Here is a 21,860-nt window from a genome sequence, read left to right on the forward strand (position 1 = left end):
TTTTTTTTTTTTTTTTTTTTAAAGCTAGTGTGACTCGTGCTTCAGTAGCATTACTGCTTGCTTGCATAGGTATGATGAATAGCAGAATTTGATCTGAACAGATGTGGAAGCTAGTATTGCATATGAAAACGGTTAGCCAGACTTCCTAGATTATAACCTTTGGGTACAGGTAAAAGGGCCTCAAATAGAGGTCTGCAAACAAAGAAGTACATAGCTACACATGGAGTCAAGAAACAACTATCACTGGAAATAATGTCCTGCCTTAGTAGATCTATAATCATTCTTTGTGTTGCATCAACTGCAGTAAACTTATTTCACTGATCAGAATTTATAGAAACAGTCATCCATGGCAAGTTAAGCGTATGTGCATATATTTTGGTTTCTCAGTGTTAACTTAATAGGTATGTGGAATGCAGGTTCCACATGTCTATTTTCTGATTTTGAAAAACAAGATGGAGTGAATGCACTACATGCTGCCAGATTCTGACTGGCAATTCATGACCTTTTATTCTCGTGTTCAGAGAGGAAGAATATTTTAAAGTTATATACACAGAATAGGTAACCCTCTGTTTTTGGATAAGTTTGCTCTTTTACTGCTTTCTATTTAATTTTGCTTATTATTATAAAATTCTGTTGTTTGTTTTGTTTTTACTGTTACACATAGATTTCTCTTGTGTGCATTCCTGTTCATTTGATCTTAATTGAAATTTGCACATCCATCCTGATGAAAGGCAGGCAGCCCTTTTTATATCCACCTAGTTAACTTCCAAAGAGCAATTCTTTGGGTTCAATCTGTGGAACGAAACTTTTGGAGCAGAGAGAAGGGGGGAAATGTTACAGATCTTGCCCTCTCAGTGCTGAAATTCACAGCAACGGAAAGATTACGTTGGTAACCAGTATGTGCTGGGGAGGAACAAAATTAAAGTGCCAGAGCAGAGGCTGTTTAGTAGTTGGCTGGTGAGCAGTCTAAAGGACCAGATCAATGTGTGCGCCCCACGCAGCTCAGCTCACATGGCTGTTCAGTATGACAGCTGTGTATTCTTCTGTTACAGCTATCCACCCTGTCCTCTGACAACTGGGATTTTTACAGCAGTTCAGACATCTCCAGGAAATGGAACCAATGATCCCTGCAGGATCAGATTCTTCAGTGATGGAGCACCCTAATACATGATCATTTAATTACTATGTCTCACAAACACTTATTGAACTGTTACTCAGATGAACCTTAATTCTTAAACTTAAAATATGTTGAAATCACAGGGCTGAGTTGCTTCATGGTGCTTTCCCTCCACAAGGATGGATGATACTGAAGTGAGATCCCAGGGGTTGATATGTTCATACAGATGTTTAGTGGCCCAGCTGTCACTCACAACAGAGGGTGCTGAGCCCCTGCCTTACGAGGGCAAAGGCTGGTGGATCTAGAATCACCAGCCCAGCCTCTCTTCTTTGCACGATCCCCAGGAATATGTCTCACTGGGGTCTGGTCCCAAGACACGYTCCCAAAGACTTGGAACTTCTGGTGACATGAAGGAAAGTTTTGAGTAATCAAAGACCATTAGAATTAGACCATTATTGGCTGCTTGAAAGAGTGGAGTCCAGGCTCAAATTTTCAGAATACTTACCAAGAGATTGCAACTGTTACAGTACAAGTATTTCCCTCCGTAATCCACCAGGTTGCATGGCAGGAAAGGCAGCAATAGGAAAGGATGAATTACTGGTAGCATTACTTAGCACCAGTATGGAGCTTCCCAGTCTATAGTCAGAGTACTGTTTTGCCTGCAGCAGAGCCAGGGCAGAGGATTACTGCTTTCAGCAAATTCACTTCTCCAAAACTCACTAGTGCCAGAGGTAGATTCCCATAAGTAAAAGTGGAAGAACATGGATCATTTTCACAGAAAACAGGCAGCAAAACTAGAGACTAATCCTAAACTGGTTATAAAAAGCAGGGATTATTGACTTAAAAGATGATTTTTATAATTATTAAAGATGTCCCTGACTCATTTGGCTTGACATTAGGCCTGAGCCTAACCCTTAAGGAATTAGTGCTATAAACATTTTGTTCTTACCAGGATTGAGAATGGGACATGTACATCCCCTGTTGGTCCAGGATTCTGGGTAAATGCTTCTGTTGCTCCGAGCAATTTTTACTTTGCCTGATTTCAAGACCTTCTTCACTTTCACAACAACTTCTGCATGGGTCCCTTTGTCATGCGCTGATAGGATTCTTGCTTTTATCACTGCCAGAAAACACATATAGAGACCAACAATGAATTTCTAAGTGAGCTTTATTTTGATTTATGATGCTAAAACATAGAATTTGAGAACCTTGTGAATTTAGAACCTTGGGAGAAGACATGAAAAATTACTGCAGTTGTACAGAAACAGAACTGGAATGCTCATCCACTTTCAGTCATGGTTCCTCTTAAGTAAATTTAGGGAAGAAAAACTGGAWTTTTCTATTGACATAGTTAACTAATCCTTTCACCATGCTATTTATCAATCAACTTTCTTAATGGGTTGTGGTGAAACACTTGGAAATCATAGGAAAACACTTGTGTATACATATGAAGATTATAAAAAACAGACCAGCAGCTAGCAGTCAGATTTTCAGTGCACTGATTCTAGGCCTTATATTTGGTGGTGTGAAAACTTTTATTGAATTTGTGTAGCTTTAAGACTATTTTTTTTTTTTTACAGACAAACAAACAAACAAAAAAACCTTCCTTCCTGCAGGAAGGGGCTGTCAGGAAGGAAGTTAGGAAGCTTCCTATCAGACTGCAGGCATGTCACRCGGCTAAAAACTCCATGACTGCACAAGAAACCGGAGGAAACTCATGGCCTAACATCTGGCTGCCATGATAAATATCTGTTCTTTCAGTTTAATAGGATCCCATAATTTTTTGGCAGGATAGTCTCACAGACAGCATCACAGATTGGCCCCACAAACAGGCTTTGTTGTGTCATGACACAAGCACATCAGACCTTTGGAGCCTGCAGTTTTCCTTTCTTGCTTCATGTGATGTCATGAACCAGTTGTTTACRCTGGACAATATTAAATGCATTCGTGGTAAACAAGCATAGCCATTTGTACCTGCATAATGACTATAAAAGCAGCAGCAGTCTGGACGCAAGGCTTTTGTCATTTATTCTCAGCCTGTAGGCCAACCATTCTGCTGGGTTACAATTCTAGCACTCCTGCTGCGAAGAAAAAATTAACTAAATGGAAAAGGGACACCAAGGTGTCCGGTATGAAAAAGGCTATTCACTAATCAGTTCTGATCACAAGCAGGCCATATTGCTAGTCAAAAAAGCCAGAAGAAATCCTACTTCTTATTTCCTGACTTAGCCAGTCCTGGCCTTTTTTTACAACTCTCAGCTAGTATCTTGCGCTAGTATCTGAAATTATCATACCTTGAGGGCATGTGACCCACTTACCATAAGCATATTTCATTTGGCAGAAATCAGCGACACTTCCAAGCACCCTCTCTTTGCACACACACTTTTCTAGCAGGGAAACCCCAGAACACAATGGGTTGGAGAACAGCCAGGACATGAAAGAGGAAAGGAAAGCAAATTATATTCAGTTAAAAGGTTGTATTTATGTAACTTCCATAATCTACATAGACAGAAAGAGTAGGTTTGAGAGTGAGCTCAGTTATTTGAAAATCTGTTTCATGTTAGAGGATACAAAAATGGTTCTGAAATCTGATCGGTATTATCTGGGAAAACGCACAACTCRTGGGGTCTATTATATAGTTAATAAGCTGATACTAATAAAGAGATTTGTCAGAATCAGATCCAGGTGTCAATCATCTAAGTAATACCCTTGTTCCATTTCATAAGCTAAAAAGTGCTGTTCCTTGCCAGTAKTAAGGTAATCTCTCTCTAAGAAAGTCAAGGTATGCAATAGGTGGCACAATTACCCCAAGGCCTTACAAAATCATTGATGCCAGTAAATGCCATCCTTCATAGGGCATGCAAAACTGAGAATATTTTAAATATTGAAGGCTCCACCTCATTCTATAAGCCTAATTTCTTTATGAYTTTAGCTGGATACAGTAAACCTCTTTACTTCCATTCCTGAGCTATTGTGCAATTACGAATACCTTATTCTTAAGATCACTTGCATTCCACTCCAGAGGTGGCTGTATTTCAATGACGACTGATACGGTCTTTCTACAAATAGCATTTGAAGTTCTGAACAGCAACTGAATGCTTAGGAAAAAGCTGTGTAAATCCACAAGTATTATGACCATACATTTTGGGAATATGAAAAATTGTTCACACCCATCTTATTTATGACTCACTGATTTCCAGAAAAAGTTGCATAGGACAGCCAGATTTAGGAAATAACAATGTAGGCGTAATGATAACCAATGTTCAAATTAGCAGATGTTGCCAGCAGATGGAGGATAGACTAGAGCTAGAGAAAAGYAGAGGAATTTAAGTCAGGGTAGAAAAAGGAAGAGCTGGCACTGAGAGAAGTTACCAAATATTTCCAGACTCTGAGTTGTACCTGGGTGTCTCAGTGCAGAAAATCCCTGCTCATGGCCATTCCATTTCCACTCATCTTCACTCTCATTTGTTGGCATTTGCGCAAGGTCAGGAATTCGTCCTCCAATGGGAATATTAAAGAATGGCTCATTATCATAGCTGTAGGGTAGACAAAAAAAGAGAAGACTCAGGACATGAGAGTGGTAGGAATGACATGTTTGTGGCATGTAGGATTTGCATTTAGTACCAAAAATAGAGCTTTTTCTCTTTGGGTTGGGAAAACTTCATGCCATACAGAGAAATCATGAACACTTTACATTTTATTAAATTACTGTGTAACTACTGTGTAAAAATTTCTGTTTTATGTTATTTACTAAAGCAAGCAACTCAAAGTTAGCARTCACCTGCTGATGTCAGTAGGAGCTGAGAATGTATTCAGGGCCAGCAAAACTAGTAGCCACTCAGCAAATTGCAGGATTTCTGTACTGAGATTAATGCATGTTTGGGGTGCAGATGCCTGCCATCTAGAAACAYGAGGGAGAACTTGCAACTCATTTCATCTCAGACAAAGACAAGAGGCAAGCCTTCCAGACTCTTCTATCTATTTCCAAGGCAAAGAGATGTATTTAAAGGTGCTGTATAGACTCCTGGCAGGTTGTGGAGTTGCCTATTCTTGCTGCAAAAACTTATCATTTCAATATTGCCTTGGACAATACAATGGATTTATAAATGTGCCAGCCACCAAATGGCAACCAAGAGACATTTTATGTGACTTACAGCTACCTTTTGAAATGATTGTGGGTCTCCTGGTTCCCACTAGCATCCTACAATTACTGTTATTGCTGTCATCTTAATTAATCTTTTGTTTCATTTTACAGAATCCCATCTCAAAATTAACCCAGATGAGGGCTTCTTTACCCATTGAAACAGTTTCCAGTGTGCTGGTCGCAGTCTCTGGCACAGTCACAAGGACGACAGCCATTTTCTCCAAAGCCCCAGTAGCCCATGAGACATCTGTCGCAATTGGGACCTGCCACGCCAGGCTTGCAGTAGCAGAATCCTGTCTTGGGGTGGCATCGCCAGCTTCTGCTGAAAGTGGCATTGGCTGAACCCATTGGCTGGCAGGAGCAAGCTATGGAGATATGGTAAGAGGTGACTAAGATTATGTGCCCAGGGGTCATCTTAAGTGACATTTTTGCAAGGTTGATAAACTCCTGGCCTCTTCCTTATTTTCAGTAGTTTCACAGCAGAACTGGTAACCATTATATTGTCAGCTACATTTGCAATATTCTTTTTGTTTGTTTCAAACTCACTTAGCACAACAAAACAAATCCAGYTGGGACATATTTACATGTAAATGCCACTTTCCCCTGCATCCTCACATTTGGTCCTCAAGAAAAGAAAATATCATTTGGAAATAATACAAAGAAAAAAAGTGTGAACAGTTTTCCCTGTCACACGGATCTGGAATATAGAGGGTTGTGCAGCAGTGGCAGGAGGCCTGCACTGTGTGTTCACTTTTCAAATAGCTTGCAGGTAAGTTTGCCAAAAGATTCATTTGCTTGGATTGGGGCCCCAAATGGTAACTGTTACCTATGTTACCTTTTCTGTGAACACAGCACAAAACTTCTGCTTTCCCTGTGGCTAGATATGGCTTGTACTTAGGGTAGTTCAAATGACCTGAAACGTTTTGGATTTCTAACTTCAAAGAGCCCACAAGTTTCCTTCAGTGTGAGTTCTAAAAAAACACATCTCACTACAGAGTACTCTACGTGTATAGGAGAGCTGATAAAATCTATTATAGAAATACCTAGGCAGATTTGTTATAAAAAACAGGGAAAGAATGAGAGATTTCTAAACTCACTAAATATACTTTAGATGGAATTTGGGGGTGGGGGAGTCCATCCAGGAAGAACCGGGAGATCTTTCTAAAGCTGTTGCCAATTTGACACCAGCCTGGGCAACTCAAGGCAACTTGATAGTAAAACAGTTATGGCAGCTTCTATGGGCTGCTCTGCCTTCACGGACAGTAACTTGCCTTCATAGATTGTAACCTGTCATACCATTATGCCACCAGTACGTTCCCTGTATGACAGCATCAGGGAGTAGAATGGAAAGTCATATATGACTGTACATGACTAAAACAGCTCCTCATCAGGGAGGAGGCTAGCTGGGATAGTCAAGCCATGTGCCAACAGCCCTGCAAAAGCAAAATACAGAAAAACATACCCACTCACTTCTGATATTCAAACAAATTCCATTAGATTGAGAACTGAGCTGAACTCAACACCTTCGTATTTTAGCTCTTTTTTGCTTTAGCAAAGCAGTATGCTCTGGCTTTTGCTGGTTGCAGAGGCTGAAGAGGAAACACCTCACTATTTTACCCATCTGGAAGAGAGGAGAAATAAAAATCTGGTGGCTGAGATCTGCTTTAACAGAGATCTACAGTCAAATGTTGGACACTCAAGGTGTTTGGATAACTTGGATCCAGGGCCAGCCTTTTGGATGCTTATCTGAACAAAACATGATCTGCAAAGCTTTTGAAGTTTGCCCATCACTGCATCTAATTAAACTACTTTTCTTCATGAGCTCACAGATAAGAGGCCAAATGAACACTGATTCCACACATCATTTTCCGAGGGGAAGGGGGTAGGTATATGACTACAATGAGTGGTCATTGTAGTGGGGACAGATTCACTTTCCTCTGCATCCTCACATTTGGTCCTCAAGAAAAGAAAGTATCATTTGGGAATAATATAAAGAAACAAAGGGTAAATAGTTTTATATAAATGGGTATTTCCCTTMTGATCTGCTACTACATAGTTATTTTTTTCCACTATGCCCTGTGCTCTTCATGCCAATATTTTTAATAATATTATTACACTCTGCTGTAGACAGATCTCAGTCAGTTCTTTCCAAAGGACACTAGCACAATAGCCTAAGGACAGAAAATAAGCGTGCTGTCATGGGCAATGTACTCAACACAATGAGCTGGTTGGCAAATGACAGCAGGCTTGCCTGTGTTTGCTACAAAGCAGTCTCAACTTTGGGAGCAAACCCAGGGATTTTGCTGTCACTTCTGGAGAGGTGGTGTAATGATGGAGCACACATTAGTGCTGACATTTTCTAAGGTAACTTCTGATTTGCTGCTGCTCAACCTGATTTTGTCCAATTTTTCAAAGAGGTGACTACATTWCCGCAAAAGAGAAGTACTTAGTTCTGTCAGCCGTTGAAGAAATGGCTGTCATGGATTTCAGGATGAGGAGGGGAAATACTTACTTCCTTTACTATGGACAGGTCTGAGCCACAAGAAGTCAGAAGTTGCCAACATCTGGGTTGGCTTGAACCCAAGTTTCTGATTTCCTTCTAATATCTCTGTAATTAGAATGTACCTGTGGAGATTTCACCTGAAGTTTCTCCTAGTTCTGCAGCTTCTGGATCTGTCTTTTTTCTCATCTTATTTCCAGTTTTCCATCAGTTAGGATCAGATAACAGCAGATAGATACATCGTTAGCCTACCTATCACCAACTGAGGTTAGACCCCAATTCAAGAAAGTRTGCCTTATCCCCCCCTATCCTCAGGGAAATGATTACAGGACAATGATTTACAGAATTAACAGAAGCTGATGAGGTGGTAAAACAAAGGACTTTTCAGGAAACCTCATGTTACTAAAGGAATTAGGAGGCATATTCCCCAATTAGAAACTGGGGCAGCTTCAGTGGGTCAGAAAGCAAAGCTGAATCAATAAATATACAACATTTTCAGATGAGTTATACAAGTGGCTTGCAAATGCCTTAGTCTGTGCTTATTTAGCCTTTCAGCTCGGGTGTGTATATTGTCTGGCTTCCAGTGTGTTAAGGCCAAAATCCCAGTTGTGTATCTATGGTAACTTCCAAAATAAGAACTCAAATGTCACATGCTGAAGGGGCAGCTGTTGATGACTGGGTTTCACCTGTTTAACAATATCAGAAATTTGCTGATAAACCTCACGATTAAAGGAACAGAGAAATAAGTTTCCCAAAACACACCCTTCTCCGTTTCTGAATGTTTGACAACATAGCATCTTTTGCCGCTGATTTTTGCTTCTTTCCTCTTGGCAAACCCTAGTTTTCTCCCCATCCGCCTCCTGTCTAACAAAACACCAGCCAACATGACAATGGCCTTGTTTGTCAAAGGCATCATCAATTATGTTAGGGACGGTGTGCAGACAGTTCTGGCTCAGATACAGCCAGTTTATTTGGGTTCCCCCCCTTGAAAGCAGCATAATGAAAAATTTCATCATTGTTCATTAGAAGTTGGCTATCTGTCATGGAAGTATCACAAAGCATCCTCTTGGCTTCCAATTCCTATCTTAAGTATTTTGTCAGAAGTTACTCTGAAATTCAAAGGGAGACTAGGAATTAAAAAAATGAATTATTCAAATAGCAGTCTCCACTCAAATCCTCAGTAAATCTGTCTGCCCTCAGCACAGCTGTCTTCCCCAAGTARTTACATTAGTAATTAGAACAGCTGTAAAATATAATATTGGTTGCAACAATACATTCCCAAGTTACAGGAAAATAGTAAGTATTCCAAGTAATTGAATGGACTTTGAGGTGTCTTTCCTCAAACTTCTGTCTAATAATACTGTTTAAGATACAGCTATGAGAAGACGGGCTATTTGATGAAAAGCAGCCAAAATGAAAAAAAATAAGTCTTTTGAATCTGAAATACACATACACACACATATATATATCCATCTTTTGAACAATCAAGGCAATTTTTAAAGCATGTCAGGTGCAGGGATTGACCCAGGCAATGATGTCTTTTAAATGAAGGAAATAAGGCAGACAGCTGTGTGTGTGGTCAGAGCTGACTAAGACATACTCTCTGAACCAAGAGGTGATGAAGCCTGTGTGATACTACAATCAAAAGTTCACTCCCTCTGCTTAGTAGTAAAAGGAGAGAAGTGGAGCTTTTCAGAGTGTGTGTACATGCATCTGGAGACATTTTAATTTTCAACTAGTGTATTTAAGAGTAGAAAAGCTTGTTTTCCTAGAGACCCCTTTTAATGGTTCTACATGCCTGCATTTTTTTAAACTAAGCAGAGAGTGAATACAAAAGATRGTGCCAGTTCAGAAGGATCCTTTAAGCCTCCATAAAAGCCACAGGAAAGAGCTAAGGATGCAGGAGCTTTTCTAACCATTGGTTAGGAAACGATTAGGCTTCTGAGTCAAAGCTCCCATACAACTCTATGTCCAAACTATTTAATCCTGTATTGTCATCCCCAATAACAAGCAGGTGTGTGCCTTGCTCTGAGGCTCTTTTCATGCCTCCCCCCCTCCTTTTTTTTTTAATCTAAGCAGTGTCAAAACAAGACTCTGCACATGACCTGGCTCTCATTCATCCCCAGCTGCTAGGAAGAGGAGAACCAAAGGGATCAGAGGCAGGCTATCTCTGCAGCTGAAGAAGAATAGCAGATTCATAYTTACATGTCAAATTTCAACAAATTTTTTTTTCAGGAGAATGTCTTTGCAGTCTCACATTGGAGAGTCAGCAAAGGGTGGTTTTGATAGTGCCAGGGCATCCAATTGTTATACAACATTTTTTCCTAGCAGTGATTAAGAGACAATGCTGCTCATTATTATGACTAATGCTTAAAGATTCCTTCTGGGCCTGAGCAGTGTCCTATTAACTTTCTAGGAGCCTGAGGGGGCTGTCACAGCTGAACCTAGACTTTGCTCTGGATGGCAGAGCACTCTTCAAGCGTGCTTTCTCAAAGGGATTAGCACAGCATTTCATTCAGCTTTTTCCATCAGATTTCCTTTTCCAGCTCAGTATCTACTGTACACACAGGTCAAGTTTTGATCTCCCATGGAGCTTTTTTCCCCCCCTTCTGTCTTCAAAATGAGAAGCCATGGACCAAGTTGCTCTTGTCAAAAACATTCCTTCAGTCTGCTGTTTCCAGTTTATTACTGTTCTTTTTAGCACTTGCCCAGTGGGTGGGTTTTTATTTAGCATTGTTAGTCTGGTACTGTTTGCAAGATTTTCTCAAAGAGATGATGCCTCAGAATTGGTACACTTAGATTTGCACAAACACACTGATGCAGAATCAGCAGCGCTTCAATTTGTGATTAGCAGGCTGAGGTATGAGAAAAGTATACCTGGTTGGTCTGATTGTCATATTTCACATATATTCTTAGTTCTTAAAATTAGAAAATGTTTTTTTTTTACTGAATAAGCAGAGTTACTTTTAGAGTTACACAACCTGAACAATTTACTTGGACTGCCAAATTAATAGTAATGCAAGTTTTCCAACACACAGGTAGATGACCACCTCTATCTTACATTATGCATGGAGCCTTTCTGTCTAGTATCAGCTGTAGGCATGGTAGCTCTGGAGATTAAATCTCCCCTCCATCAGACCGAGCCCATTTTAATCAAAATAATTCTTCCTGTCTGTATTGGTGCTTGTTTTTACTGTCAGTGGTAAYACTGACCAAAGTAGTGTAACACTCCCTGGAAGTTTTCTGCAGAGGTACAGCATAACACACACATGCACTGCATTCCTATCATTTGGGGGAAATGTGGGGAGCAGTTCTTTTTAGCATAGAGAACACTACCCTATTAAGGTAATTTGTCAGATGTCATCGAAGGACTCTTCCTCACCTTCAATAAGAAAGGGCATGGACTAACCTCCCTATTGTAGATATGTTTCTCTTAACACACTGGTGTGAATGATAGGAACGTCTCTCCTTGTTCCACAAAAGCATCATGTACACATCAGTCTGCCATGAAAGCTGAGACTCTCTACAGCTGCATGCCCTTTTCTTATCTCATTATCTCAATACACCAAACATTTATGTGACTACACATCTGTGAATGTTTCCACAGACTTGAGTCATGCACAGGTAGGGTCATACCTACATTGACAATAATACTGAAACCAACCTATTAGGTCAGTGTTCATCTCAACCAGCACAAGCTCTCTAGTGTAGGTCACTGATCCAAAACATCTCTTAAGTCATGAAGGAGAAATAGATACCTCTAGAGGGCAAGTCACCTCATTTCTCAGGCATCTATGTGAAGCTGTGATTAATCATTTCCTAGAAGTCCCACTCTTTCTCCACTGACTGTAGAGGAAGCCTAGAAAAGACACAACTTTCAGGTGGCTAAACTGAGGTGCAGTTACGCAGGCCTGAGTGTGCAAGTCAGAATAGAAACAACTGCATTTGGGGACCTTCTGCTGGCAGCAGTGTGTTCCCAGGTGAAAAGAACATTGCATCTGACATTGGCATGTTAGGAACAAAACTCTTGGAACAAGGTAGATGTCTGCTTATCCATCTGTATCCCCTTTGAATTGTTTTTCTTTTGCTATGCAGAGTATTGGCAAGATGCACTGAGAAGTAACCAGACCATACAAAAGAGGCAGAGGTAGAATCAAGGTCTGATTTCACTCGGCAGACTGTTCTAGTTTCCACACAGATAGGCTGTATTTTTAAACACTTTTTTATTCTCCACTGCTCTCCAGTGCTCCTTGACTTTAGTGTGTATCTAATATTACACATGATTTTGGTTACTACACCATGACTCCGCTGTCAAATACAAGAGTTCATGCACAGATTTTTAGGCACTATGAGACTGAAAACTAATCCTCTGTTACTGCAGTTTATTCTCATCACAAACATTTCCTTGTGGCAAACCTGCTTAGAGTAGGCACAAGCCTGGAGAGTGGGCCACCATGAAACACTATGGAATACAGGGCACATTAGGTGAGCTGACCCACAACTCTGTTGAGCAGTGCTGCTCTTTAATGAAAGGTTATGAAATCAGAGAAAAGGTTGTGTGCAGGCAGTCTGTGCTGGCAAATAAGATCCAAYGGAAAGAGAATACAAAAGAGCAGAAACATAGGATGTGCTGTGCATAGAAATTTTAAGCAGTATCACAGCCCATATGGTCCCAGGGAGAGGAGTGTTTGCAGCCTGAGCATTTGGCCAACTGTAACCTTGATGTAGACTGTCAAAAGGGTAGGAGAGCTTCAAAAGCACAGGCTGACAATGGACATGAATAAATATAGATGACAGAGGACAAAGTTAGGTATGCTGGCAACTGAATTCCAAGTTGAGGATAAGGAAATTTGTCCAAAAGGAGAAATGAAGTGATACATTGTTGGARATAGCAACCTCCCAAACAGGTGCCAGACAGAATCTGAGGTGTGAAGCCTGTCAGGATACTCAGGAAATGTCTACACTAAGGCAAATTTGGACTTGTTCTGGCTGTATTCCAGACTGACTGGGTGCAAACYGCCTTGATCCAGAGGCTGTACAGCCATGTTAGTGCCTCTATGCCTCAGTTACTTCCTAGCACATTCCATTGAAGTGTTAATGAGGCAATTAATTTGGGCAGAACACCCCGTAATACAGCTGTAGAATTCAGAGATGAGGCTGAGTGAGCTCTATCTACCTGTTCCCATGTGGACAGACATGGTCTCCAGCTTGCTACAGTTCCTGCAGCTATTATCATATGTATAAATATCTGCACAGATGTTGCCATATCAAATAGAATTTAACAGTAGCTTACATGTAAGCACACATAGCCTTGASATGCAGATAAACCAGCTAAATAAGACATGCCTCAAGTGAAATGGGAGCCATGTTATTTTAAATGCAAGCCTGACAGGAATATATCTTTCCACAAAATATATTAGTTTTAGAGAACTGTAGCAATTAAAAAAAAWTTTWWAAATACTTAATTTCATGATCCCACAGGGGGAGAATAAAAACAAAATGAGGGAAAAGACCTTTGATCAGAAGATTGTAGTCTAGAARCAAAATAGGAGGGAACAATAATAATACTCATGAGTTACTTTACAGTAGTTGGTTCTTTTCATAGGCTTCTACCTCTCATTTGCCTTTACTGCATGTGACAGTAGTCACTTACGTTTGCAGACCTCTGCGGAAGACATGGGTTTCCCTCTATCTCGGTAATACCCCGGTTTGCACCTTTGACACCGATGTCCCTCTGTGTTATGCTTGCAGTTATCGCAGACTCCACCACTGCGCTTTCCTGATGCCAGCCAAACACTCAGATCAAAGTGGCAGCTATCAGCATGGTTGTGGCAGCGACATTCTAGGAGGAAACAGGAAAATATATTTCAGATGTATATAATAGGCACAGCAATACTATTTATATGGYATCATTTTCCTACTGTGAATCATGGAACTGTATCTGAATGTAATTTATTTCCTCTACCTTGATTTTCCTTGATGATCTTTGATTTTTGTAAAAGCTAGAAATTTCAATACAGAGTGAGTCCTAGCAGGGACTGGGAAACTTAGATAGTTGTGAACTGTATGGTATTCTGATACTGAGACCAACAAACCTGATGGTATCCTGGGCTTTATGCAAAACCCTGAAATATTAAAATGCCCAAGGAGATGTAACTGTGTGAAGACCAGATTTCTGCCATGTAAATTCTACTTTCAAGTAGTCCAAATGGATCAGCTGTAGTAAAACAAAGTGCATGCTAGAACAACTGTAAGTAACCAGCAGTTTATTCCAAATCTGCTGTAATGGCACCATTAATGTAAATTGAAGTCTGTTGTAGGGCTTTGCCTCCTTAAGTGGCAATTGTTTGTCCTGAAATCCTGGATTAGCAAACTCCCTCTCACTTACTTCTGCATTCATTTGGTGCACCTGTTTTTCCATCTCCTGGTTTCCAAGGCTGGTCATTATATAGTGGTGCACATTTCTCACAGTGGTCCCCTGCTGTGTTGTGTCTGCACACACACTTCCCATGGACCTGCCAGGGGAAAGAAAATACATTAAAATAGCTAAAAGTGTTAACATGGTGGAGTGCCTGCCAGCCTCACAGGGATGTGGGGCTCCTGCACAACTCCTCCCACAGCTGCCTGGCTCTCTTAAGAAACATACAGGGCTTGGAGCTTGAAAGTGTAGGCTTCATCTCCTCAGTCACTACTGATGGGGATTCTTCCCATCTCGTAATTCAAATGAATGTGGTAACTTCTTTTTCTCTGCCCAGCTGGCTATTTCACTACCACATCAGGATGCAAACTGGAAACGGAGACTCCCTCTAAGAGATGCTTGTGACTATAAGAAAGGCTTTACAGAATCCAGACTGCTCTAGTAACTGCTGGCAGGGGTAGCACAGTATAGCACTAAGCAGCATCTAATGCACAGGAAGATAAGAGGTTTTGAACTTCTGTACAGAAATGGTATGGTATAGTCAAAGTATCAAGTCCTGTCCATTCAAATTTGCAATGCTCATGTGTAAAGTAACTGGAGAACCTAGCATTCTCCAGTAGGCTGGGAATGTCTGTTCTTTCTTGGCCATATCTGGGCTATGTGGGGAAGTTGGTGGCTCCAACCTTTGCTTCTTCCCTGTAACTGTCCATTGCCAAAGGCTGTCATGTCCTCAGATCTGTCAGCTGAGTCAGATCAATAAAGGCTGGGCTATTTAAACTGTATAAGCTAACACAGCTTATTTTGACAAGTTCAGGGCAAGAGCACACAAAAAGCCTGAGCAGATAGTCACCTCCAAAGGCAGTGACAAATACAGATTCTTGACTAGCACAATTGCAACCATAGGAGAAGACAGCCTAACAAGATGTTTGACTGCCTTATTTGACATTAACAGTGATCTGGAAGAGAGAGTAAATACAGGGTCATAAAATCATCATGGATTAGTTAATTATAATTTGCTAAAAGAGCAAGTAATCCAGGTCTCCTAGCATAGTTAAAAATGTCAAAAATAATGATTAAACCTGGAAAAATAACTTGTATACCTTCAGAAAAACAATCTGAACCATGCCTGTTCTGTGAAAGGAAGGAGCTGAGAAAGCACAGATGTTTGAARAGACCTAGGTACAATAGGCACCTACTGACTTGCTTATGAATATGCAATGAATAGATAGGCAGAAGATGGCCAATGAAATCTTGGGCTATGTAAAAGCACTGTGATACAAAACGGAAAGGAAATAGTTATTTATTTCTTGCAAACAACTACATGCAAGACTGTTCAGTTCTGAACATCTTGTTATGTGATAAGTAAGAAATTGGAAGATGTTCAACAAAAAGCAGTAAAAAGTTGGCACAGCTGACAGATGGGGCTAAACCAGAAGAACTGAGTATATACGTCCAACTAAACTAGGAAATGGTAAACATTCACAAAATATTTGAGTGGGAAAACAAAGGAAGAGTTGCAAAAAGTTCAACCAAAGCTGTCTGAATAGTGTGATTTTTCCCTGTGACTATCTTGAAGATCCTGAAAATTCACTTGAAAAGATACTTGCTTCCTCTGTGCTTACCTGCCCTCACTGAGACCATAATAAATTAATCTTACCCATGGAAATGTTCTAATGTATGTCAGTTTTGGAATCTATCATTCACACCAGCAACCTTGGAAACAGAGCTAGTCCAGCCTTGAAATGGAAAGGTACTCTTGAAATTGGTTCTCTTCTCACATCAYTTCACGCATCAGAAAGATAACAGCTTTGTCTACTCTAAACTCTGAGACACAAGATTCTGAAATATATAACTACATCCAAGAAGTGTTATACTAGAGTTTTTTTCCTAGTTAAGAAAAGGGATTCTCATATTTKTTTGCAGTGTCTCACAGAGAAAGGAGAGTCCCATGAGATATTCTTTGAAGAAACATCCAGCATAGGGAGTTGGAGAAGAAAGGTGGGGCCATAGATGACAATCTTGTTCTACACTCATTACAGGAGAAGCTGCCAATTAATGGCATGCATTTCATGCTGAGACACTTGTACTAGAGCAGGCAATCCAAAGTAGTCAAGGACTAAAAACTTCCCCTCCCTCGATGCCCTGTTCAGGACGCTAAGCTCTGTAACCACTGTCACAGCCCTGGCCCATTGCATGCTATACAAAAAGCAGAGGCTGAGATTTCATTTTGACTAGAGTGTGAATTGAATCTAATCCTTTAATCTCATCACTAACGTGAGTTATGTTTCTCTATAGTCTTTCCTGAAAGTCAGACTTTCCCTTTGCAGTTCTGTCCTCTCCCCCCATATTGCATTGCAGGTAAGCTGGGATCAAGAGAGAAACATTAAAAAGAGCAATTGCCTGAATGTTCTCCCCTGCCCCCAAACCCATTTCCCTGCAGCAATTTGCTCTCCAGTCCCCTGGTTTCTAATCCTCCCAGACCAGATATTTCATGTAGCTAGCARAGGGAATAGGCTGCAGCTGATGCCATTGCCCCTCTATGGCCAGCTGGCAGATCTGCTGCTGCACAGAGCAGTTGGCTGCCTCCTCACGGAAGACTGAACAGAGGCTTCAGGGTATGCATTTCTCTGTCAGAGCTGAGCACCAGTAAACCTCAGGAGGATACAGCATGCAGCACACTACGTGATGCCTCTCCAGCTCTGTGTGCAACTCGGTTGTCCACCTTCAAAGCGCTAAACTGGATGACAAATTACAGAAACAAAGAAGGAAAATATTAATAACTTGAGGGTGTTGAGCTTCTTCCCATTTAGTCTTGGCTTTTAAGACTTACAAGTTTCTCCTGTATAAACACAGTGAGTGACCTAAAAGCAGCAAGTCCTTTGCAGAAGCCATAGAAGAAAGGGAGAATGACCAAGAGTAGAGAAAAAATAAAATGAGGTAAAAATCCAGAACTGCAGATCTTAATGTCCCCAGACTTCAGATAGTATCTGTATTTTACAGTTCATCCCAGAATGGACAAGAATAAAAATGTTGGTCTCAGTCATTTTTTGAGGAAAGTGTGTATTCCAGTGCAAGATTGGCCGCTTTTAAAACTCATTCAAACTATACATTTACTATGTACAAAAAAAGGAATGTTGAAGTTGTACAGTGAAAGCCTTCTAAAGCTGAAAAATGGCAGAATTAAGCCACACAATCTTTCTTTAGCCTTGAGTGACTGATCAAATATTCATTATTCCACAGCACAGATGGTGTGAACACTCATGAGTAATTATTCAGAGAGTAAATAGGAAAGTTCAGTGAGGAAGGAAGAATCAAGTTGTTCTTTGGTGGTAAGTAGATGCATAAATTTAGCTGTTGCCCACTGGTTTGTTTTGTTACAAGTTGTAGTTTGCAAAGACTATGAAGGGATCGCATGTTGAGTAGGGCAAAGGTATAAAGGAAATTTCCTGCCAATGATTCCTGCTATTGAACAAATTACCACCAAATCTATATGTAAAAAGATGACTGGCTTGGACAACTGGCTTGAAAAGCCAAACAACCAGCAAACAGGAGAGCTATTGAACTGGCAGAAGTAAACATGGGAGTTGGCATGGAATTTTATAGGGAGCATTGGAAGGTCTGAGGAATACCCTTTTCCTGTACAGGTAAAGACAAGGAAAAGAAAGTACAAATCGATTTTGGGGGGCAATGGTGGAAGATAATGGAAGAGAAAGCCAATCTACAATGTGTATTATCTATGGCAAGTTAATTCACAGAAGCCGTTAATTCATGGAGAATTGTCTCATATCATTCATAGGAAAAAACAGATGAAAAGAGCACAATATGAAGTGACAGTGAGGTACAGAGCAGCTTGGAGAGGAGGAGAAGAGAGAAGAGGCAGATAGACACCCCAGGTAAAGTACAGATAAGAAAGGTCAGTCACGGACATAAGTGGCCATAGCAGAAAGATCATTTAGCAGCAGAGAAATTGAGCTGTGGGAAGAGGCCTGTTGCACAGAAGCAGAAAGTGAAATAAGGATACAAGAGGAGGGAGTAAATAACGAGAAAAGAACAATTTGTTCTGTTAGAAAGGAAGAGATAGGGAAGGCAGCCAGGGATTGGAGTCCAGGAAGGAACAAGAATGATATATAGGAAGTTGTAAGATAAAATAAGAAATAAGATAGCTGCTTAGGGAAGAGAAGAAGGTGAGAATTAAAGAAAGCCACAACACCAATAACAGGAGAACAGATGTGTCTGAGTTGTTATTCTTTCTAAAATAAGTGAACAAACTTCTCAAAAGTGGGTCCCCAAAACAGAAGTTTCTGCTCTTTGCCAAATGCAAGAYGCACTGGATTACACTGAAACAGATTAGAGATGATCAAGCCAAGGCAGAGAAGATAGTCAAAGAAATGCAGATTCAGACATGAACTACCTTTTTTTTCTACACCGTAGAAAGCAGGGTAGAAGTACAAGTAGATAATGATGATTAAGGTTATTACTGTCCAGGAATAGCAAGCGCTAGCTGCTCCCTAAGGAATGGGGAGCTAGGAACCAAGAGACATCCCAGTACAGGCTATGTCCTCACTGATGGGGCACCATCTCATAGGAGCTGAGCAGGGAGCCAGTAACAAGGTCCACAAACAGTCCCAGACACTGCCAGGGAATGGATCAGGGCAAAATCTGGACTCCATTGAGGGATCCCAGTCAAAAGCAGCAGGAGACACTCCTAGAGGCAAGGTTACAAAATTGATCCAAAGTTCATCAGGAGACTTGAACAGAACTACAAACAAGATACAACAAACATCTGAGGAGCAATATATATCAGGAGAGAAGCTACCCACAGCATGTAGCCAAGGTCTATTGAGGAGGCAGGACCAGAGACAGGACTGCAGGCAGGCACACCTACCCCACAGCTCAAAAGACACTAAAGCCTCAGGGCAGAGCTTAAATAGGGCCCAGACCTATGGGCAGAGAGTGTGGGTGTAAGTCCCAGGTGAGGCTGGTCAGGATCATTAAATACCTATTAGTGCCCTCAGGGCCCCAATAAAGGTTTCTTGATTAGCACTGGGTTGATCTCATTGGAAGGTTTAGGATATCTGACTGCTGGGAGGTATTTAAGGAAACAAATGATTTAGCTCTCTGGGCTTGAAGCTAGCATACCACATGGGGGGAAGGGGAACTGGAGAGTAAGATGTGAGGCAGAGGCTTACATCAGATTCCCTTAAAAAACCTAACTAAGTTTTCAGCTGAAGCCTGACTGGTTTAGGATAGGAGTTTGTATAAAGCAGTTACTGAGACAGCAGGGAAAAGATTGAGCGGAAAAAGATTTTGGATTTTGGTTTCGCTAATATTTCACTTTATCCTGATCGTTCATTATGTGTCACTCTGCCTCATTCAATGTATGCTATTCCTTAGATACAAAAGTGTATGGGCCTGCATGAACTTTTCCATAGTACCTACTGCTGTAGTACTTGAGTACTTCAGAAATATTAAGGAATTTATTTTCATGACACCTCCCTTCATCTGCTTCTCCTCATTGCTCTGCTAACTTTACATGTCTCTAAGGATCATTCCCATTTGTTGTAACATGATTGCATTGAGAGCTCAGCTGCTTTGACAAATTTGTCTGAAACCAGATGATACCTTCCAAAGTTATTACAGGGGGCCTATGGATCAGAAAAATAGATGCATTGGCAGACAGGCAGACTGGGTCATCATATAAACATCCTAATTTCATAAAGCCAGTTTTAAGTATGTTCTGTGTGTATAATCTGCAATAGTTTATGTTCTTGCAGTCCTGCTTTCAGAATGCTTTCAGCCAGGGTTACTTGTGTCGTTGCTGATGCATGCTGTGAGCACAATGAAAAGAGTTACTCCAAATACTAATATTGTGTCTCCATYAGACTTTCATTTTTCTGATTAACTTTTGCAGAGGTTAAAAGTTTACAGGCTGATATACTAGCAGTCTGAGGATATTATTAGTCTAGGAAAGGAACACAAATACATGCTACATATTTTATGTATTTACATATTCTCAATCTCCATCATACTGAATTTAAAGCTCTGCTTCTGGGCTTTGGTATGGCAGCTATATTCTCAGATTGTGGTTTCATGATCCAAAGTTGATTTAAGACATTTCTGCTTTCCTTACCATTTTTTCCTGTGCTACCACCTTCTATATCGTGTATTAAGTCATGTGTAAATTGGGCTGTGAAACTTAACTATGTTAAAAAAAAAATCACTCTGCTTTTTTTTTTCTTGGCATCAATATTTTTAATCTGGATCAGTTTCCTGATCCAGTTCCCTGTGCCTCACAGCACAGTTGTGCTAGTCCAGTGAGTGCAACAATCTGGTATTGCTACCAAAGACTTTGATTTGGGCATCTATCACCTGAACAGTTTTGAAGCAGGACACAGAGCTTCTCGGATTTTAATGCCAGGATGATTGGCAGCAATTGTTCAGCTCAATCTGCTCCACCAAGTCATTAATGTCACCCAGCCTTTAAATGATGCTCGATAACTTCTAGTTGATTTGCAGCAAATAGTTTAGAAGCATATCCTGGTTTTACACTACACTTCCAAGAAATTACATGATAATTATTCACCTTTGCACAAAGTTGTTTCACCTGAATTCTGATTAGCAGTTGAGAGAGCAAGTGGATATTTTCTATCTCTATATCCTGCAAGTTTTTGATTTTTAAAAGTCTTTTCAGTTTCATATAATGGCTCAAGCCTCTTGCTTTCTCTACCCATTTCATTTCTTTTACCTTTTGTCCTATTAGTAAATGTTGTTGTTTTTACTCCTTTTCCTGGGCTACTCTCAGTCTGTTTTGGGTTTTTTTTTTTCCTACTGAATGGAGGTTAAATTTGGAAGCCTTCCAGAACAGAGCAACTGTTGCTGATTCAGAGAAAATGTTTGTCTTTGGGCTCTGTATTCACTTTGTAATGTCGCCAGAGCAATTTTGGATACAGCAGTTTGCCATGACCTCAGAAGCTAGTCCCTTACCTGCTTGTAGTAAAAGGACTCTTTCTGGATCATTTTGAGTGGTTATATACAAAATAGTAACTTCTATTTTGCCTTTATCTGCCTTGATGCTCAAACTGCACTCTGTCTTCTCTCCAAATGGAGAGGTATATCCATGTATGGGATTTATAATAAAAGCTTCAAAACTAGATTCTGGGAAGACCTTATATGATTTTTGGAGGCCAAATAAAAATTTACTTAAGCTTTTTCAAATTCAAAAAGACCTAAGGGAGTGGGTATTTTGGGAGTAAGTCCTAGATTTTTACAGTTTCTGCTGTGAATAGGTTGATGATTCAAATTCCTGCTCTGGTCAGGAATGAAGAAAGTCATTATTTTCCTATGTCATTTGTTGATTTCTGGGAAATGATCTAATAAGTTCATACACATATGTGTGTTTTCCGAGAGAACTGAATTTCTGGCTCATACTTAGTCACTTGGGTAAATTAAGTCTGAGAGAAGCTGGCAGGGATAAAAATATAGCTGGGAAGTTTGTGGCAAGCCCAGCTGCACCATACAGATTTTCTTCTCCACAGCAGTGAGTGAACAAGCTGCCACTATTTCCAAATTCACCAAACAGGTAATGTTGAAGACTAAATCAGTGACGGTGTTTAGCTGAATATTCAGACTGGCATCACTAAGCCTCTTTCTGAACAATAATAAAGTAAAAGCATAAAGGGAG

At 40.4% G+C, this 21,860-nt stretch overlaps 1 protein-coding gene across 1 annotated transcript in view; it reads right to left on the reverse strand.

Annotated features, from left to right (window-relative positions):
• The window catches only part of LOC146600451 (netrin-4-like), a 56,132-nt gene that overhangs the window by 3,852 nt on the left and 30,420 nt on the right, over window positions 1–21,860 (reverse strand). Inside the window, exons 4-9 of the mRNA XM_085324146.1 lie at window positions 14,150–14,276; window positions 13,415–13,603; window positions 5,413–5,626; window positions 4,517–4,653; window positions 3,436–3,504; window positions 2,067–2,237 (exon numbers count right to left, since the gene is read on the reverse strand). Coding sequence (XP_085180272.1) covers window positions 2,067–2,237; window positions 3,436–3,504; window positions 4,517–4,653; window positions 5,413–5,626; window positions 13,415–13,603; window positions 14,150–14,276 — 907 coding nt within the window. The remainder of the gene's footprint in view (window positions 1–2,066; window positions 2,238–3,435; window positions 3,505–4,516; window positions 4,654–5,412; window positions 5,627–13,414; window positions 13,604–14,149; window positions 14,277–21,860) is intronic.

This window comes from Rhea americana, unplaced genomic scaffold, assembly GCF_003343005.1.
Source record: "Rhea americana isolate MKP2758 unplaced genomic scaffold, rheAme1 scaffold_120, whole genome shotgun sequence".
Taxonomy (NCBI): domain Eukaryota; kingdom Metazoa; phylum Chordata; class Aves; order Rheiformes; family Rheidae; genus Rhea; species Rhea americana.